The 27,302-nt window shown below is 39.3% G+C and overlaps 1 protein-coding gene across 4 annotated transcripts in view; it reads right to left on the bottom strand.

The window, feature by feature from the left end:
• The window catches only part of DOCK1 (dedicator of cytokinesis 1), a 383,360-nt gene that overhangs the window by 21,468 nt on the left and 334,590 nt on the right, over positions 1-27,302 (bottom strand). For all 4 annotated transcript variants that reach the window (XM_081912599.1, XM_081912601.1, XM_081912600.1 and 1 more), the window contains exons 39-47: positions 21,219-21,308; positions 19,167-19,271; positions 16,635-16,776; positions 16,378-16,456; positions 15,210-15,294; positions 13,569-13,655; positions 8,034-8,210; positions 6,785-6,868; positions 2,265-2,402 (exon numbers count right to left, since the gene is read on the bottom strand). In XM_081912599.1, coding sequence (XP_081768725.1) covers positions 2,265-2,402; positions 6,785-6,868; positions 8,034-8,210; positions 13,569-13,655; positions 15,210-15,294; positions 16,378-16,456; positions 16,635-16,776; positions 19,167-19,271; positions 21,219-21,308 — 987 coding nt within the window. The remainder of the gene's footprint in view (positions 1-2,264; positions 2,403-6,784; positions 6,869-8,033; positions 8,211-13,568; positions 13,656-15,209; positions 15,295-16,377; positions 16,457-16,634; positions 16,777-19,166; positions 19,272-21,218; positions 21,309-27,302) is intronic.

Below are 27,302 nucleotides of genomic sequence, written 5' to 3'. Positions count from 1 at the left end.
ACCGCTATAAGGGAAGCTGTTTTTCAATTTTCAAAAAAGGAAAGAAACAAAACTATACAATCAAGTTGTGTGCAGCAAGACATTAGTGAGACTTAAGCAATTTCTAATTGCATACTTGGACACAAATTATACCAATTGTGATGATAATGTATCTCTTAAATGACAGGAGGGTCTCATTATTTTGCCTAGCTTCAGTGTTCATACATGATTTGTGTGGTTAATAAAGCTTGAAAAATCTACTACTCTGTGTGGGACCAAATACACAACATATGTCACAATGACAAAAGCAGAGAGAGCAATATTGAGCTTGTACACTCAAGATTTACAGTTATACATTTTTTGATAAATTTTGGAGTGCATCTATATTTGTTTCATCATAAAGTGTGGAAGGGGGAATAAATTACATGAGCGCTTCTATGTTGATGTTTTTTTAGTGCATTATAAATTCCATTTCAAATATGCAGCTATTCCAAACAAAACATCCAAGACCAATATAAGGAGTTTTACTTAGTTAACGCCCAAAGCATAAAACCAATAAAGCCACTCAAATAGGCCTGATGCAGATATAATGCTAACCCCCTGGAAATGATATTTCACAAATTTTATTCCTTGATACCTGCCTTTGACTTCAAAGGGTGGATGCTTCAAAAAGGTGTCAGATACCACCTGAGGATTTAATCTCATGACAAAATTGTAAAAAAATGCATACTGTCTTGATTTTAAACCAAGCAGGTCTCTCACAGTGAACCTGGAAAGTATACTGTAAAATCTAACCTTTCTGGTTACCTCTTAGGGTTTATATTTGGTCACTCTTAAATACTTGAAATACAAATGTTGTTATGTATATTAATCTTTTCACAGAATACTGAAATGTCTCCTGCAAGCACTCCTGACTTCAAACTATACTTCAACGAAGAAACTTCAAAGGAACATTCCAGCATGAAATTCCTTAACCATTATTTATTTATTTGGACCCAGCTGAAATTGGGGTTACCTATCTCACTACAGAACATAATTGTCCATTTCTTAATGTTATGCTAGCTTCCCAGCAGACAAGTCTCTGGAAGGGACATGGATAAGACAGTGGGAAGGTTGACCTGCTCTTGCCCTGATCCTCCTGCAGCCTTCCCGTCTCCCTCCGATTAAGCAACAGTGAACCACCTGTTGGGAGGCTAGAATAACAGCTTCACCCCACACTGTGAGCTGCTTCTGCTCTGAACTTACTCAGGGGAACCTGGGGTCATCAGATGTCATTGGACAACAACTCCCAGCATCCCTGATGACTGGCCTTGCTGCCTGGGGCTGATAGGAGTTGGAACCCAACAACATTTGGAGGGCTACACATTGCCTAGCCCTGTTAAATAGATTTGGCTCAGCACAGAAATATGACAAATCTATTGCTTACTACTGGTCTTTTGGTCCCACTATGTATATATTTCTCTTTTGACCCATTTAAATGTAAATATATAATATGCAAACATATAAACATATGCCTATGCCTGCCAATTAAAGACTTTATTAAAGACTAAAGACTGTCCTAACCCAGGAACATTTATGCCACAATAAACTGAAAAGATGTTAAGATTTTACGAGCCTCTGTTGTTTTTGCTACAACGGATTATTATGACATGGCTATCGCCAAATCTTTAATTGAGTTGTTTTGATACTCTCAAAATACTAGAATTTAGGCATTCCGCTAAAGCTGAATGTTGGAAGATTCAGGAGAAACAAAATAAGTACTTCACACAGTGCAGGAGTTAAACTATGGAATTTGTGGTTGTAGTAATGAGTTTAGACCAATCCATGGAGGGTAAAACTATCAACGGCTTCTAGTCATAAGGGCTGTCTATTGCCTACCTCAGAGGCAGTATGTGCAAGTGGAAGGAAAGCAGTTGTGTTCATGCCCTACTTTCAGGTCTCCCATCTGTTTGGCCAGTGGGTGAACAGGATGCTGGACAAAGTCTTTGATCTAATCCATTATGGCTCTGCTTATGTTGAGTACACCTATGTGAAAGCCTGTTCACAACTTCTGTCTTACTTTTATGCATATTTTAATAAAACACTGAATTTCACTTGACTGTACCATTGATTTTGTCATATTAAATAGAAATGGAACTGGGTTTAAAACAGAGCATTCTCTGAGATGAGCGAGACCTATTCTGCCTCAGAGCCCCTATAATAGTGCAGAATCTGCAGGGAAACAAAAGGTTTAACATTATTTACATTTCCCATTCTAAAACCGATATTTTACGAGAACTACTTACAAGACTCCTGACACCATACTGCTTTTCAACTTTTTCTTTCAGTTGCTTAAAACAGGCTTCCATCCTCTCATGAAATGGCCTAAGTGCTTCTGTGACTTTATCTCCATGAATTCGGATACCTTCTGTCAGGAATGGAATCTGAAACAGAAATTTATATTTCCATTAATTTTCTGGTCTTGTGTCAAAAGAACAAAAAAGGAGCAAAACAGGAATTTCATCTTAACATATAAGGTGCTGTGGAATTGTAACACCTTGGAAAACTATACAAGAACATGCACAATCTCACTTTTGCCTCCAGTGACTCTTAGGGGGAAAATGAGTTTGTGCAAGTCTGTGCAGTTGCTAATGTGGTTAGTCAAAAAAACCTACAAACACCCAGATATTTACAGTTTGGGCATGTTCTTGTTCAGTTCTTTGTCTTTTAAAATAAATGGAGTCATCACATTTTGAGATGCACAGCTAAATTAATCAGGATGAATAAATATTCCATTTACATTATGCTCAAAAGAATAGGCATACCACGCCTTAAATTAGCATGCTGATGAATGCCGACGCTCAAGCTACACTATTAATGTCAGCTCCAACAGATTTCCAGAGAATAAATAGTAAAGAAACAAAGCCTGCTTCTGGTTAACAAATGCTATTTATGACCCTTTGCACCACACTGAAAAACAAAACAAAATACTCTACTGCATTTTGTGCACATCAGTATTTGTTAATAAAATGTAGAAAACTACGTGTTCAATGCTAAACCTAAATTTCTAATCGGAAATTGGTTTTCCAATATTTTAGAAGAGGGAGAGATAGAGATGAGAAAAGGCAAAATTATTCCTTTTGTATAATTGAAAAGAATCATTTATGTGCAGGGCTGCTGTCAAAAAATACCCATGCCAAGGTAAGATTACATAATTAGCTCGTAGTGTGGAGATGTGACTGACCTTTAAAATGTTTTAAGAGTGATATTTCATTCCCAAAGCTATAGACCTCCTATTAGTCTCTTCTCTTTCAAACTTAAAAGTGGGTGGGGGTTGAAATCTTTTACCAAGATACACAGTTTTGGAGTTTGATATTCTCCACAGCAATCAAGCTAAGAGGCTTCTGCTTAATAATTCATAATTAAACCATAATACTGATTAAAAACAGATCCCCCCCAACATCGCTGAACATCCATCTAAATTAGAAGATTTACAAGTATGGAAGACAATATAACTGAACTGCATTTTATACAAATTCAATGAATCTTGTCAGGATGAAATCCTGAATAAAATTTGTTTTCTTGACATTTAGCAGCACACAGCTGCTGCTTCTCTTGGCACTTTTGAAGGAAAAGACCAAAGAAGCACAATATTTCAACTGTAGCCACTGGTATTTATAGCCCATATGGATTTGTCCTTGGCAGCGGAAAAAATAAACATTAAAATTGCCACTTTGATTAGAACTAATGAAGCATATTTTTTGTTAATCACCAAAGAGCAACTTCCAGCTATCTTCCATATGGCAATTAAATACAGGGAACCACAGTTGTGTTATTTTTGACCAGGGAAAGATAAGCCACAAGAGAAGCTAGCTTTCCTAACGTATTTGCTGCAGGGTCATTCCTGACTTTTACGGGTTTAAAATATGATAAATGATGGAATGTGACATAAGTGATGCAGCCCACTTCAGAAAATTATCATGGAATATATCTGCTAAAGCAATATCAACACGTTGGTGCACTGGACAATCATGAAAAATGTTGCACTATTGTCATTTACATTGAAAACCACATGATTTAGGATTTTGGGGCCGTTGTTTTGCTTATGTTACAGAGGAAAGAGCCAGGTGCACTGGTCAGAAAAAGGCAACTGGTGGCCTCAGGATCTAATTCGGCCCTGGAATAGATCCTGGTTCAAATAAACCAACTGAATGTAAACCTCAGCCAGGGATTGTTAACTCCCTACCTATCAGAAAGCCCTTCCCATACTGTGCATGCTCTCTCTCAGTCACAGGCAAAAATATGAAGCTTATAATAAGGAGAGAACTCTGGCAACACCTCGCATTGAGGAGTAGAGGTTTGAAGAAAGCATTCACCTTTTCTTCCTTGGAGACCACAAGATTGAATCAGTGGGGAAAGCCAGTGCTGTCAGTCCTTGACAGGCCCGGTCCCTCTATGAGGCAGAGAGAAGCAGCTGCCTCAGATGGAGGAAGCCATTGAGGTAGTGCTGCCAAGGCAGCACCACGATAGGCACTGAACTGCACTGGGCTTTTTGCCATATCAGATAACCACATCTTTACTTAAGCATTTATTTGAAGTTCTTCCTGCTCAAATGGTTCGCACGCTCCATGCAGTTGGTACTGGAAATGGCCATTGATGCATTGCTTGGTTGATTAACTTCCCCTTGCTTTTGGGCAAAGCGTGTGGGTGGGAATCATGCGAAGGAATGTATTCATATCTTCGGGGTGGGGTGGGGGGATGCCATGGCATTTTGTCACATTTTTGTGAAGCCACCAATTAATTTAATTAGCAATTTAAACTAATTAAATGGCACTTTTTGCCTTCTGAAACAAATGAAATAATTTACAGAAAGGTTTAATTCTGGACACTCTGATGTGGCATTTAAAACTCATCCCCATGTCTTCCTAGCAACAGCAATATCAAGGGGGAAAAGTTTGCTTCTATTAATCTGGTTGGTTTATGTTTCTTAGCTTTAAGCAAGAAAACATGGAAATGCACAAGAGAGGTGGAAATGATGTGCATCTGTATTAAAATAAATGTGTATTGTTAAATATGCAACCTTGCAATAATATACAAATTTTGCTAGCACGCTAATTCTCTTCTGGGTAAACAGTGTGTCCATGAGCACCATTAAACTTCATTTTTAACATAGTTATTAGGGGCAATGACACAGTGCTGACATTAAGTTAGTCTCCCGGGAACAAATTATTTTTCTCTGTAGGAATGAAAACTCCTAAAATCCAATCTGTTGTAAAAGCTTACCAGGGTGGGGGAATCAATAGAATTTCAGAGGACCACACGAGTTTTTGTTCAGCAATACTTTCATGGTCCATAGAGAATTTCTGAATATTATATCTTAGCTTTCTTCAAAATCTAAAATATAGGCCTCTGGAAATTTAAATTATTCCTCTTATAATAAGGACACAACTGAATATAAAACAACATGAATGTAGCAGTGTTGTTGGTTTTTTTTTTTTAAAAAAGCAGTCAGTCACATCTGTGAAATGCATCATAAAATTATCCTGAGGCCAAACACACAATATTTGCATATAACTATACAACAGATGCTGGAATGAGCTTTCTAGTTTTCCTCCCTAATACATTCAGCATTTGACAGTAATAACAGCAATCCTTAACAAAAAAAAGACTACTGTACTTGAGCTTCACAATTAAAAAGAGAGAGATCCAAAAAAGGTAGTGCTGCACAATTTTCTATAATTAATACTATTTTTCTTCCATAGTCTTGCAAGGTGAATGAGAGGAACATCTTACGGAATCCTCTTCTTTATATACACAATTGAGCAGATGAAAACAGGAGTTTCAGAACTATCCTAGTCTTAATCTAGGTAGGTAAGAGGCAGTGCTTTTTCCTTTCCTCTCTTTGTTAGGATCAGTTGTGATGGTTACCAATTCCATTTTCCATCACAGGGACTGACTCAAATAGATACAGATACATGAAAGAAATATTGGCTGACTGGGCATCCATGATCCCAGTTTCTGCTTCCCAGAGGTGATTTGGGCATATGTCCTGGCTGAAAAAGCCTGACGTTGTGTTTATTGAAAATACTGTCTTGAGCAGGGGGTGTAAACGAAGATGCACTGGATTTGAAGTTACTTCATTCACATGGCTGCATCCTAAGGAACGCTTGGATTATTCCATGTGGAGCAAACTGGCTAAAGTACAACAGAGTGTTTTTTATTAATTTATTTCATAAATACACCACAGTTCTAGGAAAAACCTCAAGGCCATACATCTGCCCCACTCCAGCTATCAGTCCCTAATGCTTCAGTCTCCATCCCATAACTTTGTTCTGCATCTAGCACACCGTTGGCATAAAATAAGAATTTCAGATCGAATGTGAATCTTTAGTCTGGTCCAGCCATCCTGCAGTGCTCCAGAGTGAATATTTACAGCAGAACTTTTAAGCTACCATACCTATCACTTACCTTTTCTTCTTCTTTTGCCCCTAGAGGTAAATCAGTCCCAGCTGGGAGGAAATGCCACACTGAACTAAACTATACTATGATAGTTTCTAAGCTGAAAGTTCCAGTGCTCTCAGATCTTTAAATTGTGAACTTAACAGCAGGAGATAAAATTGTGGGTTAATAGTGCTAGTCACATTTGGGAGTATAAAATGACAAACTATGTCAGACACAGAAAGATGAACTTTAACTCCTGTTTCAAGGCATTTGAAATGCCATAGAAACATATACACTGGAGTGAATTCTTTGATGCCTGAGTTTTGTCAAAAATGACAGCGGGCTGCCTTTGAATGCCACTTGGTTCCTTGATGACGTGATTTACCTGCCATGCGATTAGGTCCTTCAATTTTTCAATTTTTTCATGATCTTCTGGATGGTCATACACATATTTTTCAGTAAAAAAAGCCTAAGGGGGAAAAAATGTCATTTTACAGAAGAAATAATACATTTGACAATGTAGAAGAACTGATAAAAAGTGAAAATACTTATTTAGCCATTTTCATTAGAATATGAACTTTTCAAACTGGAAGTGATATGCAGAAAAGTAGCATTGTTGAAATAGGCACATAGGTGCGCAAGTGTGTTTTCTGTGCTAACTGGCTTTCACTAGGGTGTGGGAACCAAGGAACTGAGAAGGGTGTGCCAGTACAGTGATACCTTGGTTCTCAAACTTAATCTGTTCCGGGAGTCCATTTGACTCCCGAAACCATTTGAAAACCAAGGCGTGGCTTCCGATTGGCTGCAGGAGCTTCCTGCATTCAAGCAGAAGCAGCGCCTGATGTTCAGCTTCCGGAAAACATTTGCAAACCAGAACACTTACTTCTGGGTTTGCGGCGTTCGGGAGCCGATTTATTTGACAACTAAGCCGTTCGAGAATCAAGGTACCACTGTACAGAATTCGATAGCAAAAACAGGAGTGGAGGGAAGTGAAGCCAAAATTGGACACTTCCCCTAGTCCTCATGCTGCCTACTCAAAGCCAGGTAAGCTGTGTAGTTTCGGAGTTTGGAAAGGAGGTGCGAGCTCTGGCAGGATCCTAGAGCCCCTCAATCTTCTTCCTCCAAGCTGGGAAAGTGCTAACTAGGCTTTGGGAAGGAAGGGGGAGGACTCTAGGACCCTGTCAGAGCCTTCACACCTCCTTCTCAAAGTACAGCACCTTTATGACCCAGGTTTGAGAAGGCAGAAGGAGGGCTGGGAGGGACATCAAATGCTGCTGTAGGCAGCCAAAAAAGGCCTCATGTTGGATCTCAGAAAGCTTGAAGAACAGAAATAAACCACAGATGCTGCCCCAATTGATGCTTATTCAATGTGGGTGGTTGTTGGTCCCCGCTTCAGTGATTCTGAGAGGAGTGGATTGGCATTCTGTCCCTTCCCTCAAAAAGATTGTTACAAGAGGCCTATTTTCAGAAGTATTTGCATTAGTAAAGATTTGGAATGGTTTCTAGAAAAGACAAATATCCTGTGGATCATCCATTAATTTAATAATTAGATACACTTTTAGTATATATAAGTTCTAGGTTTCTCATCGCTGGAGAGCCAACATGGTTACACAGAGAACACTGAATGAACATACCTTTTCATAGTTGGTGAAGCCACCCATAACCGCAGGATCCACAATGCCATTTAGCAGCATTGACAAAGGATTAATAGGCAGGTTCGGATCACTCAAATGTTGCTGAACCATATTGTTGATTTTGTCATTTGTTAATTGCATGGTTTCAATTGCATTTTCAAGTGGGCTGATTTCAACCTGAGACAATAGCACACAAACACAAAAATCATTAGAAAAATAATTACATATTGGCCTAAATTCAACTGTCAACCGATTTCAAAGTAGAATAATGTTACTATAGTTTCATTTCAGCAATGAGAACAAGAACTGATATTCTTATCATTCTTAAAAACCTGAATGAGCACACATTAAGCCTTGATCCACATATAACATTTGCATTTGCTTATGCAGGTATTCACTCAAACAGGCCCTGCAGGGGGAGGGGGCAGCCGGGGGCACTTTCCACCAGGCACCAGCTGCTTTTTTGCTTGAGTTTATAACTTTATTCTAATAGGACTCTTGGCCGGGCCTCTGACAAGCTCTGCATGGGCCTGCACTTTAAACAGCAACACCACCCAATTTATTAAGATATACAGCCTGGTCCACCTAAGACTCATGGCAGCTAAAAAGCAAATGCATTACATCAATCTGTTTAATCTTAAATCACATTACAATGCTATTACTTAGCTGAGCCAAATCCCACCGTCATATCAGCCTCCAAATAAATGTCTTATGACCCTTGACTACATTCACCTGTTGACAATGTGACTTGTATTTAGAATGCTTGCCATGCTAATAGAGTTTTTTTCAATTTTGCAGCTCTATAGACCTATCTAAGTTGCACCTGGGTGGGTCTATTTCCTCCCACCTCTAAAGAGCCACAAGGCTGTACTCTTTTCCTATTGAGGTGCATTATGCCAGGTGATGTTTGAAACACTAAAGAATTTCTAAAGTGGTTTGCAAAGCAGCTGAAAAGCAGGGAAGAAATGATTTGGTCAAAACCCTATTGTAAGAATCAAAAGGGGGTTCTGCCCATGTCACCAATGACTGTTTTAAAAAATCAAACAAATACTATGAGAGAATAGAAAGGGGTTAATTGGAATGTGTAAAAAAAATGCAAGTCTGTATTTGATTACACTCATTTGCATAAACTTTACATAAGAACACTTCTGTCTACCTATCAGTAACATAACGCATTTCTGAAAGGCACTTATAATCAAATCTTTCTAACTGTCACTCCTACACCTGCACTCTGATTACATCTAACTTGCCTTAATTATCATTTTTTAAAGTGTGTTTTGTGCATTATTTTGGAATGCAAAGTAATATGACAAACAGTTCTGTTGCATTTGCCAAACAAATCTCTGTTCCTCACTGCTGCATCTGACACCATTGACTTTTAAATGTGGTCAGTATGGGGCATAAATTGAGTTACAGAATGAGTAAAGCCTTGCACGCTGTCCTTCCAAGTGAATGCTGCTTCTAGTGTGCTCAATAGTGTAGTCAGAACAAAGCTACATCAATAGACAGACAGATTTAATTTGTCTGCTGCATCTTCAAAAATAACAAAGAAATACGTTACTATACAGATAAAAATGCTGCGGTTAAATATGTTGACTAGACACTGTACATAAACATCAGTCATTGTAAGAACATGAACAGAGTATTTCACATAATCCTGGTCAACACCCATTGTTTCCAGCAATACTGGGGCATGTGCACAATTAGAATTCCGACATGTCTCCCAATAAGCACCACCCAAAGGCTGGTTCTCACCATTGTCAGGTTCATTACAATGCCTAGTCATGCTAATTGTACTTCCATGTAATTAAATCTAATCTAATCCTTTCTCTCACTTCATCACGTTTTTTAGGAAGACCTATACTGGCAAACCAGAGAGAGGGGAAGACGGAATGACTAATGAAAAAGCTGTTCGGACAAAAGGGTTAATGAGTTCAATGAATGGTTGGGAGGTAAGCAGGACTGAACTTGCTGGCCGCACGCCCAATGCTGCTGACATCTTGCTGGCCACACTTCACAACAGTTATGAGTTTGGCACCTTGACCAGCTTCCAGCTTAAATGGAGGAGCTGTGCATAGCCCCTTCTCCATACTGAACATGCGGCCATGGCTAGTGCATGTGATCCCACCCATGCCTCATGCATTCAGTGAGGACTCATATCTGAACAGCCCCATAGAATTGATGCTTCTTTGGGGAAGGTCAGTATAGTGTTCCAGGGTTCAGCCTGACCTTGAGCTCTCAGGGAGTTCTAGCATAAAGTTGTATCTATCAACAGAAGTGGTTTACGGCCAAACGATAACATATGAAGAAAGTAAAATGTTTCCACAGGCAAGGCCAAGAATAATATGCTGGATTAGATGGGTCTCTGGTCTGATCCAAAAGGGCGATACTTACATGCTTAAAGGTAAAGGTAAAGGACCCCTGACAGTTAAGTCCAGTCGCAGACGACTCTGGGGTTACGGCACTCATCTCGCTTTACAGGCTGAGGGAGCCGGCGTTTGTCCGCAGACAGTTTTTCCAGGTCATATGGCCAGCATGACTAAGCCGCTTCTGGCGAAACCAGAGCAGCGCACGGAAACGCCATTTACCTTCCCGCTGGAGGAATTAAATTTATGCCCGCATTGGGTGTGCGGCCAGCAAGCTCAGTCCTGCTTACCTCCCAACCATTCATTGAACTCATTAACCTATTTATCTACTTGAACTTTGATGTGTTTTCGAACTGCTAGGTTGGCAGGAGCAGGGACCGAACAACAGAAACTCACCCTGTTGTGGGGATTCGAACAGCCAACCTTCTGATCAGCAAGCCCTAGGCTCAGTGGTTTAGACCACAGAGCCACCCATGCCCCTTAAATTTCACCAATCTGAGCCAGCAGTCTTGGGGTTGCTGACCATCTCCATTAAATTTGCATGAGATCCTGGGCTCAAAAGATTTCTTAAATGTCCTATACTTATACATTCTCTTGAGCTACAACTTCTTATGTAGCACCAGAACCATCTCTGATTATTGACTTCTGCTGATTTCCCAGTTTCTTTGATCCAGCTCCTCTTTATTGCTCTTGGTTCCCTCTCCTGTGAGTTTTATTTAGTGTAATCCTGCTTGGTTTTGCCAGCTGTTTCTTTCACTCAAAGTCTTCCAGCCCTCTAGAACTCACTGTAGTACTTGCCGTATCATCCTGCCTTATATTGCCTAATTCTGTCAGCGCTTCCTGCCCTCCTTCTCATGACTAAGAGTAATGGATACCTTCTGGAACTAGACAACCTTTTCCAGGTTAGTGGAAAAATATAAAAACTGTCTAAAATCACGTGGTACCTGAATCACTGTGATGAATCACAATACTGTGAATAAAAATATATGTATCTGACCCACCAATGTTCTCTGGATACCTTGTTCTTTTAAATCCACAGACTTTGTTTAACTGTAGTATCATAAGATTTGAGGGATCATTTGGCATTGCAACGGTATTTCTGGGTATTAAATGATCTTATTTAATCCATCAACACAGATATTATAAAGAGATCACACATTTTCAGCCAACTGAAGCTAAGCTGTCTTCTACTTCTTTCTCAAACAGCACATTTCTGAAACGAATGTTTGATATCAAGGAGAAGTCATCTCTGAATCAGACAGTACTGTCTACGAATGCCATGGCTAAAAGTTTTAGAGTGCCTTGGTAAAGACTTCTGGTATTTAATATTTGATTTCCTTACACTAAGCATAGCAAATGGCAAGTTTCTTCTGCTGTTTGCTTATGTCTTGATTTATTACAATGTAAATCTGTCTGTGTTCAAACTTTCAAGTCAATGTTTATCTGAATCCTTACCTCTCTCTTCATTGCAAATGCAAACAAATTAACCTGGACAGCATAATGTGTGTGTAGTCATATGAAATTATATGTTAATACTCCCCAACCCCCTTCTTTGAGCTACAAAGAAATATAGACAGGTGGCTGGTGTCAGGTTGGAATTAGCAGAGTTTTAAATTTAAACATAAAACGCTTGCAATAAATTATTATAATAACTGACTGCTCAAGATTCTTCCCTCTGCTCCCAACCTACCATCAAGGGAGAGGTGTTTCCAACTACTCCAACCTTTGCCTTTGGAAGCCATATACCAATCTGCTACAGGAGAGGGACACTGAGCAACATAATGGGAGGGCTGTTTGCAGGTTTAAGGTGAAACTGTGCAGCTCCCTTGTTATTTTTTTGCACTGGATGTTGCATGTTGTTTAAGTAATTTTGTTATATTTATAGTATTGGAATGTCTTTTTTCTGGGAAGTTACTATATTTGTTGTTTAGCTATGTTACTATGAAATTGTTTTAGTAGTGTTTGTTTGAAATACATCCCTGATTCTTTGCTGTAAGCCGTTCTGAGCATAATTGTGTGGGAAAGTGGCATGGAAATATAATGAATGGATGAATGAATGAATGAATGAATGAACCTTGCTACCCCACACATCAGCTGTTAGCCGCAGAGACTGAGTATGTAAAGAAAGCCCTGGTGCATCTCTAGGCTCTTTGGGACGTCCTCCACCCTCTCTGATGTCCTCTTTGGGCTCCTGGGAGTGTCTCCTCAAAGCCATGAAGACTCCCCCTATCTCTTCTGCCATTTCAGGGTATGAATTGAATTACAGGCGTCTCCCCACTACCGCGTGATTGACTCACACGCAACCACATATTATTATTTCCTAGCGTCACGCATATATACACAGTCACACACAAGCATGTAAGAGGTGGGGATGGCTGTGTATTCTATTCTGAAAAGTATAGTCACTTTTCATTTACATGTTTTCATCTAAAAATACTATGGGAAAGAACAAGGAGCTAATAAGGTATGTTCCAGATATAGAAAAAATGTCCCCTTTGTTAGTAATATTTACACCAGCAAAACATTTTAGAGTTGTGTGAATACATTTCTTATTAAGATGTCACTGAAAAGGTTGGAATAGCTGCAAATTAAACAAGTAAATAAGTGACTTAATGCTGCAGGAATAAGACGTCGGTGCTGACTTTTACAACTGCCTAGTTTGTGTTTTTAATTAATAAATTTCTTAAAATAAACATCAACATGCATCTCTAATTAAGGAGACTACACAAATCACACACAATGCAATAAAATGCAAAAAGGAAAGTGTTATATCACACCAGGGTCTCCAAAGGAGGACTTTTTTGTGATAATTGTTCAAACTGTGTTGTATGGGACTATTGGTCCTCAGTTGCTAGAAAATAATAGATAGAAAATATTTATGACTTATTTGAAGTTCACTGTTGAACCCACTACAATGAGATTGGATTTGCCATGGTACGAAGAAATTAACCAGTGGTGTCAACCATATTATGGTGATCAGGAGGACCACAATGTACCATGTCAAAGGTTCCTGAAGCAGAAGGGCAGGAACTTAAGCCATAGCATCAACACCAGAAGCAGTATTCATATAATGTAAGATCAGCAAACTGTACACGTTCAGTTTTTAAATAAAAAAATAGCAGCCATGTGATTAAGTGACCTCAGTAAAAATCTTCTGAATTGATCTTACCATAAAAACTGATTTGACTTCAAACCATCTTAAAATCCCAGGTAATTTATATCCTGTCACATAAATGGTTCTCTCAATCCACATATTCTGCAAATTTAAGAGAAAAGATTTGAAGTAGAATGTTAGCAGATTGATAGGCTTTATCCTAACCCATCATTTATATCTCCATTATCACAAAAAGCCTAGCTGCAAGTATACAGATACTACAAAGTTTGCTTTTTTTAATGCACCAAAAGAAATCTCATGGATTGCCTGTATGAGCTGGAGGAGTACTCTTCCATCTACCATACTAGATCAACTTTATGTTTCTTTGCCGTGAATCTCTTTATGTGCACACATGTGCTTGCATGCATGTGCCTTGGGTGCATTGCAATCTGTTTTTGCAATTCTTGTTATCTTGTCACTTTTATTACTTTGGATAAATAGCTGTGTAATATGATTTTCAGTACATTACCGAAGATGGGACAGCAGAGCATATTCTGTTCTCCTAACATGGAAGCTGGTAACTGTTGAAAGTTTTCACAACTCCCATCTACTTTGTAGAAGATGAACTCCTTTGGGCTCATCAAGGTCATAGCCCAAAATCATAGGTGGGGAACCTGTTTCCCTTAAGGTGTTGTTGGACTACAAATCCTGCCACCCCTAACCATTAGCCAATGCTGACTGGGAATGATAGAACTCAGCAAATTGCATCAGGTGAGGCAAGGTTGATAATGAATGGGATCAGAGCTGCCAGCTGAAATGGAGAGGAAGTTTAATCTTTTCTTCCCCTACTACAGTCCTGAGGAAAATTCCTTGTCTGAAGGGAGAAAATTTTGGAGAAACTCCAACAATGCCAATGGGAATTTATCCCCAAAGCAAATATAAGCTTCTGAAGATGGATTTTCCTCAGGACCACAGAAGGGGAGGAAAGGGTTTCCCCCCCTCCCCCGCCATGTAAATATGCATTCAAGGCCATCTGCAATATGGCCCTTAGAAAGCATCAACTCTAGGGTCTACACACTACACAGCTTAAGGTCTCCCTATAATATGGATCTGGCCTTTAGAAAAATTGAGAGTTTAGTGATCATTTAATAACATCTATCATTATGTTTTTTTAAAAAAACTTTCAAGATTGTGGGTTGTATTCAACATGGTGCTAAGCAGATTTTCTATCAGCATAAGCATTTATTCTAGTGTAATGAAAAAAATACCCACTTCTCCTCCCTAAATCTGTTCAAGTAGACTGGGGGATAGAAATGGGGGGGGGGGATCTCCTTGCACTAGCGCTAATCCTTGTGTTTGTGCAAAAATGTAGTTGAATTCCACCCACTGATATATAGGATTTGAAACATAAAAGACTAGCTTCAAAGATCAACCATATGGTTTTGTGAAAATATTATTGCTGCCTATAAGACAGAAGTTAAATCTGCATGGCTAAAATGTTTACATTAATGAAGTCAACTTTCAGTAACCGAAACCTGTATTTTCTAAGTGGATGTGTTCTTTGTTTCTTATAGTAAGGATATAACATTTTAAGAGACAACACTCACATCCATGAACAAAATTTTGGTCTCCTAAAATATGCATGCATTTATTTCAAGATTACTAAATGGAATCCAAATAGCTATTATGGATCTCAGTTTAACATGCAAAAATTACCGCAAATTCGTTGTCCGGGTTTTTCTCTCCTTTCCGAACAGGCCGTGAATACTCAAACCGCTGAACCTCATTCACCCTATAGAAACTGAAAGAAGAAAGACACACAATTGCATACATATTTTCTTATAACACACATGAACATTAAAATGAGGACTGCAGCACACAATGAACCCACTGTGTGGCTTTAAATCACCAGCCGCTGCATGAAATTGCTCTCCACACAGTGACAGCTGCAGAGTGATTTAAAGTGACCTCTATGCATGCTCCAGTCCTAACAGAATAAAAGGTTATTAAAGTAACTTTTGATTAAAAGGTTGGATACAAATGATAAAAGGCTTAGAATAGACTTGCAAATAATAACAGAAATACAGGGCCACAAGGAAAATTACCAGCCCCTCTGCTCATACTTATTGATTTTCGGGCACATTCACATATAAATGCTACTTACACATTTGGCTTAAGAAGAATCTTTATATATCTCATTCTGCCCTTATTTCACAAAGGTGGGCGGGAACACCTGCCCCAGCCACCCCGCTTCGGAACGCTGCTCCGAAGCGGGGTGGGGGGGCGGGAACACCTGCCCCAGCCGCCGGGCTTCGTAGCGCTGCTGCGAAGCCGGGCGGGGGGGCGGGAACACCTGCCCCAGCCACCCCGCTTCGGAACGCTGCTCCGAAGCGGGGTGGGGGGGCGGGAACACCTGCCCCAGCCGCCGGGCTTCGTAGCGCTGCTGCGAAGCCGGGCGGGGGGCGGGAACACCTGCCCCAGCCACCCCGCTTCGGAACGCTGCTCCGAAGCAGGGGGGGGCGGGAACACCTGCCCCAGCCGCCGGGCTTCGTAGCGCTGCTGCGAAGCCCGCGCCCCCCAGCCTTCAGAAGAGGTCCGGGGACAGACTGTCCCCGGACCTGGTCTGAAGGCGGTTTCCCTAGGAACGCATTAATTGATTTTCAATGCATTCCTATGGGAAACCGTGCATCGCAAGACGAAAAAACCGCAAGACGAAGAGACTTGCGGAACGAATTAATTTCGTCTTGCGAGGCACCACTGTATTCCTTTGCAGCAAAATCAACAAAGATTCTTGTGGCATCTTAAAGACTATAATATTTATTATGGCAGAAGCTTTCACAGGTATCTGCTACATGAGGTGCAGTGAAATTCCAGACATTTGTACCTTAAAATTTGCTCTGATACCGGCTTGTGAAATCTTGATGGTAAATCAAGCTTTGGCTTTACAGTGAAGCACTGAATATCTGAATTACAGTGTTAAGAACAGTAATGATAAAACTGTTATGATTACGTATCTGTAAAATTTCAACTTAAGTGGACATTCATACAGTAGAGTTATCAAAAACAACATAGGAAAGGAAATGTGTCTGTGGATTCTTTGAAGGGACCCCATCACACCAATAGAGCACATTTAAAGGATACATTGTGCTGGAGAGTTCTTAATGTTTTCTCCTGGAGGAGAAGTTGTCTTCATTTTCTCAGCATTAGGGAACTGAGTTAATAACCTGGCTTCAAAATCTTCACGGCGCTCATATTCTTTTCCCCGGTAAATAAAAACTTTGTTCTATCAACAAATATATAATGAAATTTGGGTATATTATAGATTCCAATAGAAAAGCCCACATATATCTTGATTAAGCATACCTGGTATTTGTTTACAAACCTATTTCTACAAACGTTGAAACTATACGGTATCCAGAAAACAACTGAAGATAAAATCTGACATAAATTAAAAGCTTAATAAAATAAATTCTGCACCAAGAGCATATTAAATTAGCCTGATTAATTTTCCATTAAGATTTTATTTTTTTAAAGATTTTGAGTTTGGGAACATTGGCTTTTAACTCAATACATATGTTACATTTGTGATGTGATAGTGAAAAATGGGCCCTTATGGGAGCCAATCTTTGTGGGAAGTTATTTATGATTAGCAGTTCCCTATACAACAGCAAACCGCTTAGCGTGTGTGTGTGTGTTTAACTATCAAGTAGTATATAAATTTTGTTAAATCAAGCAAGTAAAATAAAATGTAACTGCAACCATTCAGCTAAGAATGAAATTCCCTGAAAAAATGGAATGGTCCTTATGCATTATGGAAACTATTGTGGAAGAAATGTATCACGTGAACCATGACTTCTGAGTGGCTGCAGGATTGGAGATTATAGAAATAAAAAATGGCAAAGACACAGGAAATAGTTAACTATTAGGGTTGAGAAGTCAAGGGACAATTGTCATTGGAGCAAGAAAAAAATGGGGTACCCGTGAAGGCCCACATCTGACTACATAACCCAACCCAACTAGGATCCTCTTTGGCTTAATAGGCCTTGGGATAGGATGGGCTACGAATGAACTATTTTTTAAAATAGAAAAACTATATCCAAGCACTTTAAAGAACCCCCTGCGAAGAGTTCAGTTCAGTATCAACACCAGTGATTAGAACAGAGCTTTTATTTTGCATTCTATTCCTTTGTCTACACAGATTATACAGAAAATGGAGTATGCTAATTCAGTTCCATTTTAGTAAAATAATTCAGGACAGCTTTGCTACTTCTCTTGTGTTTCCTAACAATTCTCCAGAGCTGTATTTAGCAACTCTAAATCACTAGCAGATAACTCTGCCCATAGAGAGAAATGTGTACTGTATTGCAAATTAGTCTGCATGTGACAAAATGCTTAATAAATCACAGGCCTTGCTTTTGTAAAGACAGCAGGGAAGTTGATAGATTTCATTGTCTTGCTTTTAGTTCAGATATGCTCTCGCCCCACAACCCCGAAATATGGGGTCCCAGAAGTCTGAGAAAGGCAAGGTCCTGTTGCGCAAGCAGAAGACCATTTCTCACATGCATAGATGCAGCCTTTATCTTTCAAAATTTTACACAGAAACATGTCTCTTTGTTCTGCTGCCGCAGCCTTGCTCATACCAGGAGATACAGAAATTAGGTTTCCCCTTGCATTTAGTAAAAAGTGGGGTTGAGTTATCAAACTCTATCCTCCATAGCTTGGGAATGCTTTAAAATCAGATGCAGCTCTGTGCCAATGATCCAATTCCTATGCACTTCAAAGAGTCTTGAGCATGTCATGCATGAGGCTGTGATTGTTTCTGAACCAGTAGTGAATCGCAGGGAAGCTGTTCACAGTGTGGCACTCATTAAGGCTCACTCCTGTGACCTTCCATGTATTCTCCTTACATTAATGAGTCTGTCTGAGCCTCATGTTTTGGGGACCCACGAAGAAGAGATTGGGTGCTTTCACTTTCGAACAAACCACAGTTCCCAGTGACATCCAAACTCAGAGAACTATAATGTATTAGAATAAGCCAAGTGTGTAAGAGGGAAGTGTGCACACTTTGGGCCCATGCAGGCTTATTTGCATACTTCCCCATTATGTCTAAATCAGCAAAACAAGGTGTTGAGAGTCTATAAAATTGTATTGGGTTCATTCTCTCTCAATGTAATCCCATTGTTCAGGTTTTGACATAAAAAGTAGCAAATGTTGATGATCTCTGTAGCTATTTGATGGATGAATTCACTTGGGGGGGGGAAATGAGAGTAAATTAACCACTCAATTGTTAGATTTTATTTACTGTTATATCTAATATATCACAAATCAGATTTGGGAGCTTCAATCTGTATGAACAAATGTCACTATATTTTTCATTTTTTATAATTATTATTACATCTGCAAAACCAGTAATTTGCATCTAATGCACATTGGTTCCATATCATCCTTTTCAATTATTTGAAAATTATATGATTCGTAAGCAGAGATCTAGAGTAAAGCAAGCTTCTTCTAAATAAAATTGTGAAGTCAAAAATAGATATAAAAAGTAATACATCTTGGGGAGAAAAGATCCTAAAATGTATTGGATATTTCATCAACTTAGCACACTGAAAGAGGATGACATTTTCAAGTATAGCATCTATCTGTTACCCATCAAAAGCTGAAATCATTTACCCGTAGAAATGTTGGAAATCCTTGTCCATAGTATCCAACAGCAAAATAATCTGGTTTAGGTCTGATTACTTTCACAATATTTTCATAGAACTGTGCTTGCTTTTTCTGTGTAGAAAAATATATAGTTAAAAAAAATCTTTCAACAGGAGATGACAGCATTTTCTTGTTAAAACTGCATTTTCCATTTCTTTAGAATCCTAACACATGCACTTCCTGGTTATCTGCAAGTGAACATATTAAAGTATTTCAATCTGGTTTGAGAAGGCACTAGTGCGTGTATATTAAAATAAGTTTGACAGGTAATATACCCTCTCTCCGCTGAAGGTACTTGGCAAAAATACAGTGGTACCTCGGGTTACATACGCTTAAGGTTATATACGCTTCAGGTTACAGACTCCGCTAACCCAGAAATAGTGCTTCAGGTTAATAACTTTGCTTCAGGGTGAGAACCGAAATCGTGCTCCGGCGGCGTGGCGGCAGCAGGAGACCCCATTAGCTAAAGTGGTGCTTCAGGTTATGAACAGTTTCAGGTTAAGTACGGACCTCCAGAACGAATTAAGTACTTAACCCAAGGTACCACTGTACTTTGGTCTGTAACTGGAAGTCTTTATCTCTGGTTCAGCAATTCTCAGAGGTCTCATTTTCCTTTTTGGAACCAATCATATAATAAAATATTTATTATTTGCATATCACTTAAAACACAAGTAAGACACAGGTGATTATATCCAACCAAGTCATACTCAGAGCAGACCCTGTGAAATAAATAGACTTCTGCTAATTAAGCAATTGATTTCAATGAGACTCTGGGTTTTGACTAATGTTGGATATCATCCACTGAATTTAAAAATATGACTTTGCCCAAAATCTTACAGTTCACAAGTCCACATATTAACACAGTCCAACTGGGAAAGGCAGGAAGGACAGAGATTATAAAAGTGCAGTGCTTTATAAATTATTTCTACAAATTCTAAATACAGATACAGTGGTACCTCGGGTTAAGTACTTAATTTGTTCCGAAGTTCTTAACACGAGGTACTATTTCTGGGTTAGGGGAGTCTGTAACCTGAAGCATATGTAACCTGAAGCATATGTAACCTGAGGTACCACTGTATTGTTAAAAGCAAGAAGAAAGTGATATAGCAGAGAAATGTTTAGGAAGGTAAAGAGTAAAATCTAGAAACTTTTAGAAGAAAAAGGAAAAGGCGGTGGGGTGGGGTGGGGAATTGATGCGTAGGGAGAAGTAAAAGAAAGTGAAGAAAAATCAGCTAAGCTACCTTTGTCTGATCTTAGCTTTCAGAGTCCTTTCTTAAATGGAAGAGCAACTCAGAATATATGTACATATACATATACATATACATATACATATATATATATAGAGAGAGAGAGAGAGAGGTTGATGGAAGCCCATAATTGTTTTGTCAAGTACACACAGGGCTCTTCAGCAAATAGATATGGAGATATCCAACAGTGTCTTTCCATCAGGAAAACAAACTGAAAAACCTGCCTTTCCTCTCCTCCCTCATGCAGCCATCCCAGTGCAGTCCCACTAAATCAGTTCTTGAGATGTGGGAGATCCTCTGGACAATATTTGAATGGCTGAAGTGGGGCTTGAGGGAAAGAGGAAGTTCACTCACTGAATTATCACCCACACATTGTAGGTACAATAGGCTTTATGTATAACAACAAAAGCGTTATTAAAACAATGCATTTTTTTGTTACCTGTTGGATTCAAAGTGTGCATGAAATTAGCTCAACAACAGGGCTGATAGAACATACACAAGGACACGCGCTGCAAATTTTTTATGACCTAGTTGTTCAACAAAAGCAATTTGCATCTATGTGTCACATATGCTACTCATGAAACAGACACAAAACACCAATCCAACTGTGGAAGTCTCTAACACAAATTGTCTTCAGATTCCTATTAGTCTCTCTGGTTGGGAAACTTTTCCAGTGGCCCCAAACAGTTTGAAGTGGTAAAACGTAAAAACAGGAATTCTAGAAACAATCTTATGTTTTTATTAATTCACAATGGACTGAGAAGGAACCTACCAGCAGTTCACTGAGTTGTTCATAATCAAACATTTCGTTTTCGTACTGTTCTGCAAGTTCTTTGCCCAAGGCAATGGCTTCTTCCCACATCTGTTAAAAAAGCAGCACACATCTGAACCTCAGTCACAGTTGCAAATCTTTTTTTTAAAAAATAAATAAATCCAAAACCCAGTAATATATGTTGCAATTCATGGTATGTATGTACGTACATATAGCCTACCTATAAAGCAACAAAACAAGCAATGTAATAATTAAAAAACCCATTACATTTGAACAGATAACCCATGCAACTTTTCAGATACCTATATTCCTGCTGCCTTCTCTCTTGACCGATAAGCCAAGAGAAAGGAAAAAAATAAGATTAATTTGGTATGGTTGTTGTGAGGTCATTGCACGAGAGGGCAAATAGGGAAGAGATGTTGGATGCATGGCATGCAAACCTAAACATGAATGAGCACAATGGACTCTATTCCTCCACCAACATACATCACAAGGCTATGCATATCATTCAAGGAAGAGGGGGCTGCAAATACTGTTAATTAATTAATTAATTAATATGGCTTTTTTAATGGCTTCTGAAGGACAGAATCACATTCAGCTTGGCAGTATTACCTATTTAGCTTAGGCATTTGTAATATAACGTAATATATGGTACCAAACAGCTGGCACAACTAGATGAGAGAAATGATTGGTTCTCAGGTAAATAAACATGTGCATGCGCACGCACATACACACACAAACAATAATAGCAGCAGAGAGGGGAGATTAGATTAGATTGGGTGGCATTGGTGTATGCTTTTTTAACCCTTTCTCCCTTGTGTAATTTCTTGATTTGTAGCTCAATAACTGTTTCCACCCACAGATACTATATAGGTTCTAAATGCTTTTATGGTATGGGGGTTTGGTTTTCAATCTGGGTAATAATCCACAGCATGTATGAATCTCAATTTTCCTAGTACCCTGGTACAGATCCCAGCATTTTCTTTTTTATTTTAAAATACAACCATGTGGGATTTGGTATTTATTTATTTAAATATGTAGTTTTGAAATTATTTTACCACAAAATATGGATTTTAAGCATATTTTCTCTCGAACTCAAACATCTTCCAAATATATTTTATCCTAAAATATGCAATTCAATATTTTTTGAGCTATGAACTGCATCACAAACTTCACCAGCAAAACCTGAAGGATAACCAATCCACACATTACCCTGGTAGGTCCAGTTCATATCAGAAGACATGAAAAATAAAATCCTTCAGCCTCCCTATTTGTTAACCTCATCCACGTTACCTGCATGTTTTACTATGTTAAAAAGACAAAACCCCAGAGATCTAATTACAGATCTTCTGCTATGTCACCCAACTGTGATCTAATATATTTGTTGTTAGAAACAGCTGAAACTTATCAATGCCAAGACTGAAAGACACCGCAGCAAAGGGGGGAAAAAACTCTGGACATTCTGTGTTCCTTTCAGAACAGTGAAGAGTATTTATAGCTTTAAAAGCACACTAAGAATACGCCAAGTTCATCAATTTGCAGAGAGCCAAAGGCTGCTACTTCTCTAAGGCACAGCACCAACTGAATAGAAAATACAATTCGTGAAAGACAACTTTATTTTCTCATTTGCAATACTAAGGCAGGGTTAAGAGCATCTTTAAAGCAGGAGTTTGTCAGCAATATGAATCTTGTTTTGTAATGTAGCAAAAAAAAAAAAAGCCATTATGCATCTATTCAAGAGATTAACAATCACTTTCTGTCATAATAGTAATACAATTTATTCTGCTTTCCTGTTAAACAACTGAGAAGTTTTAATTTCTTGACCATGCCTACACTGGAGTTTTCTCAAGAAAATAATGTGTATATAAGGAATTGTTTGTGTGCATGAAATGTAGAAAACCTATGACCAGGAAATAAAACGATCTTCTCACTATAAGGCAGGAGAATTGCAGAGTGCTCCTGGCACAAGAGAAAGGTCCCTAGAAATGCGAAATCCACATGATGCTTGAGGAGATTGCTGGGAACCACATACAGGGCAATACTTAATTGTGTCTCTCAACTGAGTGAATCAGACAGAGGCTTTTCACAACCTTTCCCCTTCTCCTGTAATCTCCCTCACTGTCCAATGGGTCTAAAAACCCTCTGGAGCAGATTGGGAGCGAGGCCCTGGCAGATGCAGAAGTAAAGGGGAATCGGAAAAACCATCTCTTTCTAGCCCCCTTTTCCACGCACAAAAGTCTTCACTAGATCAAAGAGCCTTCTGTCAGTGGAAGGACACAACTGTATACCACCACAATAAAAAAATGCACTGCAAAGAAATTGTACAGCCGATCTTTTTTTTTTTTTTTAAAAAAAGAAGTCTCTAAAGTCCTGTGAAAACTCTGAATAAGTTTCCCATGTTCACTGCAGCAAATTTATTTGAGAGAGAACAGTGCAATTGTCACAAGAGCCTCTGATAACTGAAATCTATAAATATTCTTGAAGGTCAAAAATGTCCAATCTGCTGCCTCTCAGATTTCCTGCTTTGGAACTTTTCCCAGCTTTGCCTAGGACATGGCAAGTCATCTAGAGAAAAGAGAATCAGTATATAGTGCTTTGTTTGATGTACGTTTTTAAAAAACACACCCTAACAAAGGCACAAGTGAATGACGTTGGGGATACTGCAGTGAAAAAATATGCCTTCCTTTCACTGAAAAGATGAGATGTATGGTCTGTGTCTCAGGGACACAAATATTCAGCAATGGGTCAGCTTCCGAAAGGGAGACCTTATTTTTATATGGAGGCAACTATAATTTTAAAAGTTCACACTCAACAGCCACAGTCTTAAAAATGAAATGTGGGGTCTGGTTTCACGTGTTGTTGTTTTTAAAAAAGAGCTCTCAGCAGTAGAAAGGAAGTGTCCCTTTCAGCGCCACTGAAACGGTTTCAGTGGTACTGAAGTTCTACCCAATGTAATGCTAGGTTAAAATGTTATGTTTCAGAAAAGGAATATTAGTTTAGAAGAACGTAAACTCCTGAAAAAAGTCAGGGTTTGAAAGATTACACTGCAAAAGATGGTTCACATTTTGTCCTGAGTTACAGGGAGCATTACCCTAGGGTTGGGCACCCTGTGAGTGTGCAGAATTTGAAAAGCTTATGGGCTCACATTTGTACACATGTATGGCTTACCCAGTAGCAGAAGAAGAAGAAGAGAAGAAGAGTTTGGATTTGATATCCTGCTTTATCACTACCCGAAGGAGTCTCAAAGCAGCTAACATTCTCCTTTTCCCTTCCTCCCCCACAACAAACACTCTGTGAGGTGAGACTTCATAGAAGTGTGACTAGCCCAAGGTCACCCAGCAGCTGCATGTGGAGGAGCAGGGACGTGAACCTGGTACACCAGATTACAAGTCTACTGCTCTTAACCACTACACCATACTGGTATAGTAGCGCTGCTCTGCTCACGTGACAACACTCTGGCTGAGTCGCTGTTTCATACTGGGATGGAGAGAGCTAAGGGCAAGGTGGTGACTAGGTCCATGTGGAATCAATGTACTGGTAGGAGTGCCAGATTGGCTCCAGACCGACCTTACTGTCACCTTGCCCTTTGCCCTCTCCATCCTAATATGCAGGAATGACTTAGATGCAAGGAGGTCAGATGAGTGGCACAGCCTCAAGCATGCCATCTGCTACTGGCTCTGCCCATGCAATGTATATACCCTACTTTCCCCACGTGGCCCCCTACACATGAAGTTGAGGCACATTTGAATACATACGACTCCTAAGTACGAACTAGTCCTAAATCTGAACAACACACTAAATATATCTATAGAGAATAAGGCTTACGTATTATTCGTTGAATTTAAAGTGGAATTTTAATGCAATTAAGGGCCAAGCTAGATGCGATGTTAACAGTGTTTTTGTCTTCACTAGAACCCCTCCTCTCAAGCTTGTGCTTGGATTGAAGGAAATTCTCCATTGGTACCAACGACACAAGGAAATTAGATGAATCTGTTATTTCTCTTATGGTTCGTAACTTAGGACTACTTAGGCACATTGGAAGCTGCCTTATGCTGAGTCAGATCATTGGGCCCATCTAACCCAGTACTGTCAATCCTGAGTAGCAACAGCTTTCCTGGGTTTGAGCAGAGATCTCTCTCAACCTTACCAAGGGTTGCCAAGGATTGAACTTAGGACCATCTTCTAGGCGCTCGACCACTGTGCCAAAGACCCACTCAATATATATGCTCAAGAAATTTTTGTTCTGTTTTATTTTATTTTTACTGCTTTTGCGATGACAAATTAAATTCTCTTATTTTGTTCTCATTGTTTATCAAGTAATTGGAAATAATGTTAATATGGATAGGCAAATTATCCTGCTACAGTATACTTGTAATTACTTGTTATCCCAGTAAAGTACAAGATGTATTTCAGTTGGTGATTAGAGAATCTCTGTAGATTTCTAATCAACACGAGCAAACGATGGAATGAAGAGCACTCTCAGGAAGTCAGTCTTTTAAACACATCTAATTTAGCTTTCTCATATTATCTATATTTGGATGGAGGATTCTCAATTGGACTTCTCAAGCAAAATGTCTGTGTCTCACAAATCTAGCTGGATTTCCTGCATCACCTTTCCCAATGACAACCTCATAAAACAGAAATTACAGTGGTCTCTCTTTTCTTACTATTTTTATGCTCTCCGACCTAGCTGTTGATAAGTGAGATTTTCTTCCTTCTTGTTAGAAAAACTTCCTAACATGCCACTCAAATCCTTATACAAGTTTCCACACACACACAAAAATCTGCTTATGGTCCATTAACCTTATCCTGCAGGAAAAGTTTTGTTTAATATGCTCCTGACTAGCACTCTCAATCTGATGTTTCGTATGAAACTACTATCAACATTTAAAGATCTTCATTGGCTCCCAGTACATTTCTGAGCACAATTCAAAGTGTTGGTGCTGACCTTTAAAGCCCTAAATGGCCTCGGTCCTGTACACCTGAAGGAGTGTCTCCACCCCCATCATCCAGCCCGGTCACTAAGGTCCAGCGCCGAGGGCCTTCTGGCGGTTCCCTCACTGCGAGAAGTGAGGTTACAGGGAATCAGGCAGAGGGCCTTTTCAGTAATGGCACGTGCCCTGTGGAATGCCCTCCCAGCAGATGTCAAGACAATAAACAACTATTTTACTTTTAAAAGACAACTGAAGGCAGCCCTGTTTAGGGAAGTTTTTAATGTCTGACGCTGTATTGTTTTTAATATTTGGTTGGAAGCCACCCATACTGGCTGGGGAAACCCAGTCAGATGGGTGGGGTATTAATTAATTAATCATAATCATAATCATAACATGATCAGTTCCTGGCAATGGAAGTCTTTATACTCAGGCTTAATATGTGCACTGTTCTACTAATCTCTTCCTGTTTTCCTACAGTTCAATTTTTCAGCTTCTTCCTTCCTATACATCCCATTTACAGGGCAACCAAAGCCACATCCAGCATGTTAAGCAGGGATTACAAATGGAAGGTTAATTACTTCTGAATTATCTGGAGTAAAGGTGGTTCGTTGGTGCAAGGCCTGCATATATGTAGTAGCCTTTTAGTAGAGAATTTTGAGTCTTAGTAGGAAAAGAATCACTTAAGGGAGAGCTAATGTGTGCTGGAACTACATATCCACCAATACTTTGCTTTGCAGGAGCTGAGGGAGCATGTGTGGGGATGGATACATGGGGCTGCAGGGCTGCTGCCTAGCAGTTTTCCAAGCCATTTCTTCCCAGCTAGATACAAGGAAAGACAATAATTCTGGCAGGTGGATAATGGGTTGTTTAGAAAAGGGAGAAGAATTAAATATTCCTCCTGTTGTTTGAAGAATGCCCCTTACAAATAACTGTACTTGCCTTGAAAGTTCATTACATGGTTCCAACCCACGTTTAGTTTCAGAAGATGCGAAATCAGAAATAATAAACCAGACTATCTACTGTTGGGGCTGCATTTTCAGTGTTAAGAGCACAGTGTTTTTGCATAGCCACGTCAAGCCTTCCCGAATTTAACATTTTACATGATTTAAGATGATGATATGGTGTGACAGGAGGGTGAAACATTGGGGAA

The sequence above is a fragment of the Podarcis melisellensis genome (genome assembly GCF_964234715.1).
Source record: "Podarcis melisellensis genome assembly, chromosome: 5".
In the NCBI taxonomy this organism is placed as follows: Eukaryota; Metazoa; Chordata; class Lepidosauria; order Squamata; family Lacertidae; genus Podarcis; species Podarcis melisellensis.
This window is presented reverse-complemented; position numbering and strand designations above follow the sequence as displayed.